The sequence below is a fragment of the Chlorocebus sabaeus genome, chromosome 16 (genome assembly GCF_047675955.1).
Source record: "Chlorocebus sabaeus isolate Y175 chromosome 16, mChlSab1.0.hap1, whole genome shotgun sequence".
Lineage (NCBI taxonomy): Eukaryota > Metazoa > Chordata > Mammalia > Primates > Cercopithecidae > Chlorocebus > Chlorocebus sabaeus.
The window spans coordinates 20,226,939-20,239,829 of record NC_132919.1 but is presented as its reverse complement, the minus strand read 5'-3'; the positions used below and the strand labels follow the sequence as shown (position 1 = coordinate 20,239,829).

At 42.7% G+C, this 12,891-nt stretch overlaps 1 protein-coding gene across 6 annotated transcripts in view; it reads right to left on the bottom strand.

Annotated features, from left to right (window-relative positions):
• Nucleotides 1-10,927, bottom strand: part of DHRS7B (dehydrogenase/reductase 7B) — a 72,544-nt gene extending 61,617 nt beyond the window's left edge. For 4 of the 6 annotated variants that reach the window (XM_037987814.2, XM_073004768.1, XM_037987811.2 and 1 more), the window contains exon 1: nt 10,859-10,917. Coding sequence is in view for 1 of the 6 variants with exons in the window: in XM_008010676.3 (XP_008008867.2) it covers nt 10,859-10,878 (20 nt within the window). In the remaining 5 variants the exon portion in view is untranslated. Of the gene's footprint in view, nt 1-10,128; nt 10,789-10,858 lie in introns of those variants that run through there. The other 2 variants (XM_008010676.3, XM_073004769.1) reach the window with 2 other exon arrangements.
• Nucleotides 10,928-12,891: the final 1,964 nt, after the last annotated feature.

Sequence of the window (12,891 nt, the reverse complement as noted above, 5' to 3'; positions counted from 1 at the left end):
GTGAAACAACATCTCTACTAAAAATACAAAAAATTAGCCAGAAGCCGGGCGTGGTGTCTCATGTCTGTAATCCCAGCACTTTGGGAGGCCAAGGCAGGCGGATCACCTGAGGTTGGGAGTTTGAGACCATCCTGACCAACATAGAGAAACCCCATCTCTACTAAAAGTATAAAACTAGCTGGGTGTGGTGGCACATGCCTGTAATCCCAGCAACTCGGGAGGCTGAGCAGGAGAAATGCTTGAACCCGGAGGGTGGAGGTTGTGATGAGCCAAAATTGCATCACTGCACTCCAACCTGGGCAACAAGAGCAAAACTCCATCTCAAAAATAAAAAAAATTAGCCAGGCGTGGTGGCAGGCACCAGTCCCCGCTACTCTGGAGGTTGAGGTATGGAGGCTGAGGCAGGAGGATGGTGTGAACCCAGGAGGCAGAGCTTGTAGTTAGCCGAGATTGCACCACTGCACTCCAGCCTGGGTGACAGAGTGAGACACTGTCTCAAAAAAAAAACAAAAAGAAAAATGGGCAGGCCCAGTGGCTCACGCCTATAATTCCAGCAGTTTAGGAGGCCAAGGCAGGTGGATCACCTGAGGTCAGGAGTTCAAGACCAGCCTGGCCAGCATAGTGAAACCCCATCTCTACTAAAAATACACAAATTACCTAGGCGTGGTGGCGGATGCCTATAATCCCAGCTATACAGGAGACTGAGACAGGAGAATTGCATGAACTCTGGGGGCAGAGGTTGCAGTGAGCTCAGATCATGCCAGTGTACTCCAGCCTGAGTAACAGAGTGAGACTCTGTCTCACACACATACAAAAAAGAAATAAAAATAAAAATAAATTTTAAAACCAAAAAACTTTAATATGACCAAGTTGTCATATTAAGTTTTGGTTTGCTTAGACATAAAAAAACTGAGATTAAAAACTTTTTTTTGACTGGGTGCGGTGGCTCACACCTGTAATCCCAGCATTTTGGAAGGCTGAAGCGGGCAGATCACCTGAGGTCAGGAGTTCCAGACCAGTCTGGCTAACATGGTGAAACCCCATCTCTACTAAAAATACAAAAATTAGCCGGGCATGGTGGTACACGCCTATAATCCCAGCTACTCAGAAGGCTGAGGCAGGAGAATGAATCCCTTGAACCTGGGAGGCGGAGGTTGCAGTGAGCCAAGATCGGGCCACTGCACTTCAGCCTGGGCAACAGAACAAGGCTCCGTCTCAAAAAACAAACAAACAAAAAAACACCAAAAAAAACCCCATAAAACCTTTTCTTTCTTTCTTTCTTTTTTTTTTTTTGAAATGGAGTTTTGCTCTTGTTGCCCAGGCTGGAGTGCACTGGTGCAATCTTGGCTCACTGCAACCTCTACCTCTCAGGTTCAAGTGATTCTCCTGCCTCAGCCTCCCGAGTAGCTGAGATTATAGGTGTGCACCACCACACCCAGCTAATTTTTTTGTATTATTAGTAGAGACAGGGTTGCACCGTGTTGGCCAGGCTCGTCTTGAACTCCTGATCTCAGGTGATCCACCCACCTCAGCCTCCCAAAGTGCTGGGATTATAGGCATGAGCCACCATGCCCAGCCAGTTTTGCTAAATCTTAAACACTGACTGCAATTAAAGCCTTGTCTTCAGGCCCCACAGAAGATGCCAATCAAAATAAACTGCATTCCTGAGACACAGGGCAAGAAGTTAAAAGCTATTTAACTCCTCAAAGCCCAGGGACTATTGTGGAAGGGGTGGGCATGTAAGATTGTAAGGGCCAATTTTGAAAGATAAAATAAGTTCAGTTTCTCTATAAATTAATTATTAATGTCAAAGGCACACTGATGCAAGACCAGCATATGGCCCATGTCAGATTAATAAGGTTTTCTGGAAGCATTAATCAACTCCTTAATAAAGGTTATAAAAAGCTTATGGAAGCTATATCTTAAGGTCAAGATTAAAATCTTATAGACTGTTTATAAAATTTTGAAAAACAAATTTAATTGTCTTCATGCTGTTTTTATTAGGGCTTATTGTTTGGAAAATTAATTCTTCTCTCTCAAAAAATAGAGGTTTTCACCTTTTTGCTTTTGAAATCCTTGAGTTACCATTTTGGTTAAATGAATGACTTATTTTACAATGACCTGTGATCCTATTTTGTGATATCAAGTGTTTAAAACCTTTGATATTTGACAAACTTTCCCAAATCAAATCATAAATTATGTCTTTTTCTGACCTAATTAATCCTTTAAGACATTAGAGGTTCCCTAAAGTCCAAAAAATAACATAATTTGGCTTATCTGATACAAAAATTATACAGGAAGCATTGTCAAATATGAAACGGTATTTGGTTTTCTTTGGGCTGTATTTGTATAAATATGTTATTGGTATGTATTACAAAATTATGGGAAACTCCTATAATTCTGATATAACTTAGTATACATTATCAGTAATAATCATAATTGTTATGTTTAAATTTTTGGTGTCACAGAGGTAACAAATTTCCTTGACTATGACTGCCCTAAAACTTTTTGTCATCCATGGACAATTGTCTTGTTTTGGTCCTTTTTAGAAGGTGGTTTTCTAATCAGCTACAAAACTCTAACAGGTGCTCTTGAATGCAGGTTTCTTTGGAGATTGTGATATCAGAATAGAGGAAAAACTTTCAGGACTCAGGGAAAGCTAAAATGTTCACGAGTATCAAGCAGAACAGGAATTAACTGCATGGACTGAATTTTTGCTTAAAATTTTTGCTGATCCTTTGTTTTGTTTTTCAGAGTCTTGAAACTTTTCTTTTGAGCTACTGACAGCTTTTAACAATTCAGCATACTCCTATGAACAAAATTTGGAGCATATTTGTTTCTCTCTACCTGATTACTCCAGAATCTGGAAACTATTTATGAGTATTCTTATGGTAATACAGTTATTTGCATAAGGGATATAAGACTCTGTTTTCATTTGTAACAGGACACAACTGGAGAAACTGGTTATTTTACCAAGGCTTTGACTGGAATGGAGTGCTTTCCTTTAAGGAATCAAATATGACATATGGAGCCAATAAAACCCTTGGAAAAAGTGGCCTCATATTGTGTGTACACAGTGCATGTACAGGGTTTCTGACCTGTGGCAAGTAAAGAATGTCACTTTCTGACAGTCCCAGAAGTCCCAGGTTTATCCTGGAATCTCAAGAGGAGAGGAAATTCACCCAGCTCATAGGTATTTGATTACATAAATCATGGCTCAGCTTTAGAAAGTCTTATCTGAGATTCCTCCTATGGAACAAGTTCCATCAAAGCAATTTAAAACCCTATGTAAAAAAAAATTATTATTCTTGCTGCACTGTATACAAATAATTAGGTCAAGTATAATAAAGCAAACCAGTCCTGGCATGATTTGTCTTTGGCAAAATTGGGAAACTAGAGAGAGAAAGTGTATGTCTCAAAACTATATTACACCTGTTGTTAGATTCTAGTTTTGCCCAATGTTTTTTCAATTTTTATTATTTTCTACAATTCGAACTGAATTCCTTTTTTTTTTTTTTTTGAGACAGATTCTCATTCTGTCGTCCAGGTTGGAGTGCAGTGGTGCGATCTCGACTCACTGCAAGCTCCACCTCCTGGGTTCACGCCATTCTCCTACCTTACCCTCCTGAGTAGCTGGGGCTACAGGCACCTGCTACCACGCCTGGCAATTTTTTTGTATTTTTAGTAGAGATGGGGTTTTACTGTGTTAGCCAGGATTGTCTGGATCTCCTGACCTCGTGATCCACCCGTGTCGGCCTCCCAAAGTGCTGGGATTACAGGCGTGAGCCACTGCGCCCGGCCCTGAACTGAACTCTAATTTTTCTTGCTACAAGTCTTCAAAATACTGTTTTCAATTTTTTTCCTTTTTTTTTTCCTTCCATTTTTCCTAATTTGGAGTCTCTGAAAACTAAGCTGTGCTTTTTTAAAGCCCTGCAAACTGAAGCCAGACAACTTAGAAGAAAATAACAGCAACCTATTTACATACATAAGCCACTTTCATACCTGCTTCAGAGTAATGTGGCCTATATCAATTTTTCCAGGATTGTTCTTTGGTTTGTTATTGTTTTTCTCCCTTCCTCCCCCCATTTTCTCTTCACAGGACATGAGACTTCACAACCAGATAAGAATGAGCTTTCAGGACCTAACTAACTAGGAATAAACTGTCCTAGCCGTGAGAGATCAGATGAAACCTGAGACCAGAGACTCATTTTCTTCTAAAATGCTTTCTCCAAACGATTTTAAAAAAGAAAAGTGGGGAAATGTGAAAGGAAAGTATCTTGGGCTCCTTCTAGCTGGGAACTGTTCAGGGCAAACCCGCCTCCCATTTTATTCAAAGTCATCCCTCTGCTCACAGAGACAGATGCATATTCTGATTGCCTCCTTTGGAAAGGCTCATCAGAAACTCAAAAGAATGCAACCATTTGTCTCTCACCTATTGGTCACCTGGAAGTCCCTGAGGAGGGCCTTACTTTGAGTTGTCCCACCTTTCTGGATGGAACTAAGGTACTTCTCACATATATTGATTGATGTCTCATGTCTCCCTAAAATGTATAAAACCAAGCTGTGCCCCGACCACCTTGGGCACACGTCATCAGGACTTCCTGAGGCTGTGTCACGGGCACGTCCTCAACCTTGGCAAAATAAACTCTCTGAATTAACTGAGACCTGTCTCAGATTTTCTGGGTTCACATTACCATATATGGCTATTGAAAAGGAAAAATATTAATAACAATTACTAACTTTGTAAAATGTTTGCAATGTGCCAGATGCTGAACTACACATTCTCCATACCCATGATTTCATTTCATCCTCACAGCAATCCTGAGGTAGGTATGACAGTTATTTTCATTTGCTACATAAGAAAAGTACCTGAAGTCACATGGCTAGTAAATGGTGGAAAAGAGATTTCAACCAATGTATTCAGACTCTGAAGCCCACATTCTTAACTCTTAAGTGCATCAAATAGGGGGTCATGTAAAAAGAAATAATAATAATCCTTTAGTTGGAACTTTAAACAGGAAGGATTCCAATACTAAGAGATGAACAGATCCCTAAGCTTAGCTCTAATCACCTTGTTACAAGAAGTTTAGCCTAAAGCTGCCTCCTTACATATTTTAAGTTTAGCCTAAATGTCCCTCCATACCTAGTGACTTGTAACCTAACTGGATGTGCAAACAAACTTTAACCTACTCTTGTAACAAGTAGCCCAGTCTCAACCAATCACAGCAGCCCAGTTTCAGCCAGTCATAGGCAGCCAATTGCTCAAATAAGGCAAACACTAGGCTGCAACCAATCTAGCTGTTTATGTACCTCACTTTTTTTTTTTTTTTTTTTTTTTTTGAGACAGGGGATCTCCCTCTGCCGCCCAGGCTGGGGTACAGTGGTGTGATCATGACTCACTGCAGCCTCGACCTCCCAGGTTCAAGCGATCTTCCCACCTCAGTCTCCCAAGTAGCTAGGACCACAGGAATGAGTGGTACACCTGCTTTCATATATATATATACACACACACACACACACACACGCACACGCACATACATATACAGATACATATACCATACACACACACACACACACACATATATATATATTTCTTTTTTCTTATAGAGATGGGGGTCTCCCTATGTTGCCCAGGGTGGTCTCGAACTCCTGGGCTCCAAGCAATCCTCCTACCTTGGCCTCCTAAAGTGCTGGGATTATAGGTATAAGCAATTGGGCCTGGCCTCTACCTCACTTCCGTTTTCTGTATGTCACTTTCCTGTTTCTGTCCATAAATACTATCCAACCATGTAGCTGCCCTGGAGTCACTCTGAACCTATTCTAATTCCAGAAGCTGCTGATTTGCAAATCATTCTTTGTTCAGTTAAACTCTGTTGAATTTAATTTGTCTAAAGTTTTTCTTTTAACAACTCAAACAGAATACAAAGGGTTCTAAGCAACAATTGAACATAAACAAGCTAGCTGCTTAACAGGAACTCAGTAGTTTCCTTGATTCAGTTTAGCTAACACTTTAAACCAATAGCTGCTTAACAGGAACTCAGTACAGTTTCCTTGATTTAGTTTAGCTAATATTTTAAACCAATCTGGGTTATAATACCATACTCATACAGAATTCCGCAATGGTAGTTTCCTAATGTAGTAATTTAATGACCACTAAGTGCTGCTCATATAAACTGGAAAAATGTATATCCCCTTCAGAACTTAGTGTTCCTAGTGCAAACATAGCTTACTTAATAAAACACTAGCTAAGTACAGCAAGAAAGCTCAAACCACTGGTAAGCAATATTCAGTCAATGTATCAGTCATCTGAACCAGAGCAACTCTATTTTGAATACAGGCTGGGTAAAATAAGGCTGAGACCTACTTGGCTGCATTCCCAGGTTAGGCATTCTAAGTCACAAGATGAGACAGAGGTCGCATAAGATACAGGTCACAAAGACCTTGCTGATAAAGCAGGCTGAGGTAAAGAAGCCAGCCAAAACCCACCAAATGGAAAATGGCAATGAAAGTGACCTCTGGTCATCCTCACTGCTCATACATTCTAATTATAATGCATTAGCACACTAAACAACACTTCCACCAGCACTATACCAGTTTACAAATGCCATGACAAGGTCAAGAAATTACCCTATATGGTCTACGAAGGGAAGGAACCCTCAGTTACGGGAATTACCACCCCTTTCCTGGAAAATTCATGAATAATCCGCCCTTTGTTTAGCATATAATCAGGAAATGACCATAAAAGTGGCCAGCCAACAGCCCTCAGGGCTGCTGTGCCTATGGAGTAGCCATTATCTTGTTTCTTTACTTCTCTAATAAACTTGCTTTCACTTTTCTCTATGGATTGGCCTCAAATTATTTCTTACACAAGATCCAAGAACCCTCTCTTGAGGTCTGGATCAAGACTCTTTTCCGGTAGCAAACTCAGTGGCCATCACAGACCTCTCCCTCTTGGGTGGCAAGAAGCTTTCAAACTGAACTTACATGCTGTTCAATCCCAATTTTCACCCTCATGCTTATGGCTTTCCAGAATAGAGAGTTAATTTCTGCATTAAAATAACATTGGCTACCAAAGAAAGGTTTCATATGTGTATAATGGGGTGGGAATGAATAACTCCTACACCAGCCAACATTATGGATGTTGCTCTAGTCCAACATTTTACTGTACTGTTAAGTAAATTTTTTTTTAGTTGTCATGCAAACATAGAGTAAAAATTTTAAAACTGAATTTTTCCTGTTGCCTAAAGGGAAGGAGATCTTTTCTCTCCTTCCTTTTCCTTACAGCATTTCTTTGAAAAACCCAGTATTTATAAATTATTCCTCTTTCCCTTTGATATGTATGCAAATCTTTTTAAAGGCTAAATAATCTAGCCCTATCTTAGCTTTTTTAAACCCAGTAAATACAGTAAAACCCAGGACTGTTTTTCTGAAGGGCCTGGAACCCCCTCCTTTATATTTATGTATTTAAAAAAATTTTTTTTAGATGAAGTCTCACTCTGTAGCCCAAGGTCGAGTGCAGAGGCATAATCTCGACTCATTGCAAACTCCGCCTCCCGGTTCAAGTGATTCTCCTGCCTCAGCCTCCTGAGTAGCTGGGATTACAGGCGTGTGCCACCAAACCCAGCTAATTTTTGTATTTTTAATAGAGACAGGGTTCGCCATGTTGGCTAGGCTGGTCTTGAACTCCTGACCTCAAGTGATCTGCTCTTCTCAGCCTCCCAAAGTACTGGAATTACAGGCATGAGCCACCATGCTCAGCCAAACCCCCTGAACCCCCTATTTTAAATGGAAATATCCAGGAAGAAAATGACCCAGCCCTATCACTGTGGGAGTTTAACCTAGGCACCTCAACTACTTGTTTTATCATAGAGCTGTTTTATGTTTTCCTTTGGAAAAAAGTAACTAGGTAGCACAGATGACCAATCCAATTACCAGATGAATTTAGAATGAACTATGAAAGCATGTACAGCAAATGGTGCCGTCAAGTCTTCTTACAAGAGGACAAATTACCATTAATCTTGAGACTACATAATGGGTTATATCTGCTCAGCTACATACAAATAAATGGTGGTATTTATTTGTATGTGGTATTTCTTTTCTGAAAGAAACTGCATTAGTATATTATCCGTAATACATCCCAGTCTGGTTTAATGCTTATTATTCTTTTTCTTTTTTTTTTTTTTTTTTTGAGTCAGGGTCTTACTTGTTGCCCAGGCTGGAATGCAGTTTACTGCAGCCTCAAACTCCTGGGCTCAAGTGATCCTCCTGACTCAGCCTTCTGAGTAACTGGGACGACAGGTGCACACCACCACACCTAGATAATTTTTAATTTTTTGTAGAGATGGGGTCTCCCTTTGTTGCCCAGGCTAGTCTCAAACTCCCGGCCTCACGTGATCCTCCCACCTCAGCCTCCCAAAGCACTGGGATTACAGGTGTGAGCCACCACATTCAGCCTCACACAGGTCTTTACGTAACAAGATACAAGCTCCTCCTAGTCTCAAGACTTCACACATGCCCTTCCCTCCTTCTGTTAGCTCTTTGTCCATTTAACTCCAACTCAGTCCTTGAAGTCTCAGCGAAATATTATTTTCTTGGGAAAGCCTGCCCTGTCTCTCCTCATTTCCCCCCCAACACCCCCGCCGCCCCCAGCATGCCAGTGACTCCACTATGTATTCTCACAGCACCCTCTACTGTTCTCCACAGCATGCATCACAATCGTAATTAACATTTAGTTTTATGTATATATTTACCGTCTATCTCCCTTGCTAGATTTACAAGCAATTTAAAGACAGGGGTTTTATCTGTTTTGGTCATCACTGCATCCACAACACCCAGCACAATGCTGGTACACTGTAAGCGTTCAATAAGTATCTGAAGGAATTAATAAGATTTGTAGCTAAGTGCTAGGTTCTGAAGTGACGTGGTATTGGATCTGCCTTTACCGGCTCTATGCCTTTGTTGTTGTTGTTGTTTGAGACAGGGTCTCACTTTTTTATTTCCCCCAAGACGGAGTCTCGCTCTTGTAGCCCAGACTAGAGTGCAGTGGCGGGATCTCAGCTCACTGCAACCTCTGCCTCCCAGGTTCAAGCGATTCTCCTGCCAAAGCCTCCCGAGTAGCTGGGATTACAGGCACCCACCACCACGCCCGGCTAATTTTTGTTTGTTTTGAGACGGAGTCTTGCTCTGTCGCCCAGGATGGAGCGCAGTGGCGGGATCTCGGCTCACTGCAAGCTTCGCATCCCGGGTTCACACCAGTCTCCTGCCTCAGCCCCCCGAGTAGCTGGGACTACAGGAGCCCTCCACCACACCCGGCTAATTTTTTTGTATTTTTTTTTAGTACAGACGGGGTTTCACCGTGTTAGCCAGGATGGTCTCGATCTCCTGACCTTGTGATCCGCCCACCTTGGCCTCTTAAAGTGCTGGAATTACAGCGCCCAGCCAATTTTTGTATTTTTTAGTAGAGACTGGTTTCACCATGTTGGCCAGGCTGGTCTCGAACTCCTGACCTCAGGTGATCCGCCCGCCTCAGCCCCTAAAGGTGTGAGTCACTGTACCCAGCTAAGACAGGGTCTCACTTTGTCACCTAGACTTGAATACAATGGCGTGATCTCGGCTCACTGCAGCCTCAATCTCCCAGGTTCAAGCAATCCACTTGCCTCGGTCCCAACAAGTAGCTGGGACTACAGGCGTGTGCCACCATGCCTGGCTAATAGCTCTATGCCTTTGGATAAATTTCTCAACATCTCTAAGCCCATCTCTCCCTATAGTTCCTATTATTAGGGTTATTACGGGATTGAGTAATTCAGTAAAGGGATTAGTACAATGCCTGGAACATAGCAAACACTCAAAAAATATCAACTATTATTAAGGAATGGAGAAAAGGGGACATGTACATGGTAGGGAAGGCATATTCCACACCCTTGATAAAGGCACAAATATAGCTTCCATTACGCAAACACACCGTTGCAATCGGCAACAGTGTAAGCAAGTATTCTGCTTACTAAATGTATGAGTGTATGAAACCCAAACGTTATTTCAAAAGTAACTTCACGATTCTCAAATCATTACACCAAAGGTTTGGAAACTGAAAAAAGAGCATTAGGTGACTACCATTTGTTGAATACCTACTATGTGCCAGACACCAGCTGAGCACCTTGCAAGTGCAGTCTCATTTACGCTTCACAACAACCTTGTGAGTGGGTTTGTTATTCCCAAAGTTACAGCTGAAGAAACAGACACTCCGAGTTTAAAACATTTGCCCAAAGCCGCACAGCCAGGAAGCCGCAGAGTAACTACTGGAAGAGCAAGACATCTCAAACAGCCATTCCCGTGGACGCTCGAGTCAGCACCCTCCTTCTGCCTTCTGAAAAACCGGAGTTCCTTTGGCTAATCCTAACTCGCCGTCACTGGCTAAGGTGCCACCGTCCCCCAGCGCTCAACCCTCGGTCCTGCCGCAGGCACACGCTGCGGGGGCTCCCCTACGTCGCGCAGAAATGCGGGAATAAACAGGCTCGAGCCAGGAGCCCTCTGGGAGCAGAGGCCTTTCACACACAGCGCCCAGCGCGACACCCATTTCCAGCCGCGGAAACCGGACTCAAGAGACCTCGGCGACAGGCGGGGTTCCCAGCCAAGCACTCGCCGGAAACAGAGCCCTGGTCCCAGCGCCTGGGCTGTCTTCCTTCAGAGTTCCGCGTCGCGGGGATCCGAAAGCCGCCCGGGATTCCGCGCGCTCCCCCAGGGCCCGCGGCCTTCGCTCGACCACTACACCGCTTCCCCTCACCCAGGCCGGGGAGTCGCCTCAGCTCAAGGTCAGACCCTATCCCCTGATCTCGGAGGTTCCTTCTTCCCCAGCCCCTACCTGGTTGCCGGAGAGATCATAGTCAATCCATCCTCCCGCCTCGGAAGTGACGTGTACGCAGCCGGCGACGTTCCGTCCAATCCCAGCGTTGAGGCTGCGCATGCGCGTTGGGCGGGCGTCCCTCAAGGTGTACGTAGGACCCGCTAGACCAGAGATTTGAACAGGGTCCACCTGCGTAACTACAGTGCCTTCATCTTCCGGAGGGAAATTCCGAAGGTCGTGGTTGGTGTTCCGTGGACTTTCGGCGAAGAACATAGTTGGTGAATTCACGATATAGTTATCAAGATGATTATAATGCCACAGTAATCAGAACAGTGTGATAACTGGTACAAAGGTAAAAACAATGAATGAAAAAGAGGGAGGCCAGAAACAGACCCGCAGCTATGTCGTCACTTTTTCCTCCTACAAGTAGCCACGGTAATGCAATAAGGAAAGTTTTGTTCAATATATAGTGCTACGTCAATTGAATGTGGATTGGGGGAAAATGAACTTTGACTCCTATCTCAAGTAAAATATTTCTAGATGGATGGTAGACCTGAATGTGAACAGTACAACTCTAGACAATAAAATCGCAGAATATCATAACCATGAGAGAGGAAAATAACGTTTTAGCAGAACACAAAAAGTGCCAGTCCTAAAGGAAAAGGCTGATAAATTGGGCATCAGTAACTATAAGATACCGAAAAGACCCCATTGAGAAAAGGGAAAGACAATAGAACAGACAAGATATTTGTAATACATATATCTGAAAATGAATTTTATTCAGAGTATTTACGTACTTCTTGCAAATAAATTTTTTGAAGGACCTGAAGTGATTAAAAAAAAAAAAAAAACATGAAAAGAGGATATTGAGAGTAAAGGGCAGAGGAAGGAAGGGGCAGGGCAGAGGAAGGAAGGGGTGGGGGGACACTCATCATTCAAAATTCATAAGATGGCAAATTTGTGTAAGGTGGAAAATCTCCCTCTCTGTTCTCCAGGAACCCACTTCACCTCCCCCTAGGTAACAATGCTATTAGCTATGTGTGTCCTTTCAGAGCCAGTTTATTGATAACCAAGCAATTATATATATATTCAACACCCCCTTGTTACACAAACAATAGCATTCTGAAACACCCTTCTGTTCTTGCTTTTTTCACTTTAACGAATTAATATATCATGGAAATTCTTACAGATATCCACAAACTCTGAAAGTGGGAAATTTTATTTTTAAATATTTATTTTTGATGTTTTCACACAAGTTTTTATACCCTCCTGGTCCCTCTCCAATGTTCTAGAAACTCTAGATTCCTGCTTGCCTATTCACAAAGTTTGAATATCCTTATAACAAACCCAATATGAACCTGTGAGGCAGGAAAGTAGGGTCTGGAGGCAGGGAACCTAAGGCCAATTCACGCTGACTTCCTAGAACTAAATCAAAAGGAAAACCGGAACTTTCCATGCCCAAGTAACAAAAGGACCAGAAGCTACTCCCTTTGCAACCTGCCCCACTTTTCTGCCTGGCAGATGAAAAATTGAAGGTACCTCTGATTGGTCCCCTTTTGCAACCAATCAGGCTGATCACAGGCCACTACCTCTTTTACATAGGGTGTACACCAAGTAACCAATGGGAAACCTCTAGAGGGTATTTAAACTCCAGAAAATTCTGTAACCGGGCTCTTGAGCCACATGCTAGGCAGCCTCCCACGCTGTGGAGTGTGCTTTTGTTGCATCATTCTTTCCTTGCTTTGTTTGTGCGTTTTGTCCAATTCTTTGTTCAAAACGCCAAGAACCTGGACACCCTCCACTGGGTAACGCCTGACTAAGTCAGTTTCCTGGGGTTCATTTCCTAGGCCTGCTACCCTCTTAGCCAACCCACTCTTCAATCCTGCATGGAATTTGTTTTAGAAGCAACTCAACACATTTCAATGTTTTGGTAACCAATTTGAACTGCGTCTCCCAAATGCAAGTGTAAGAACTCTAACTTCACAGTCAGGATATTATACAAATAGATTCCAGTAGGCCGGGTGCAGTGGCTCACACCTGTAATCCAGCAC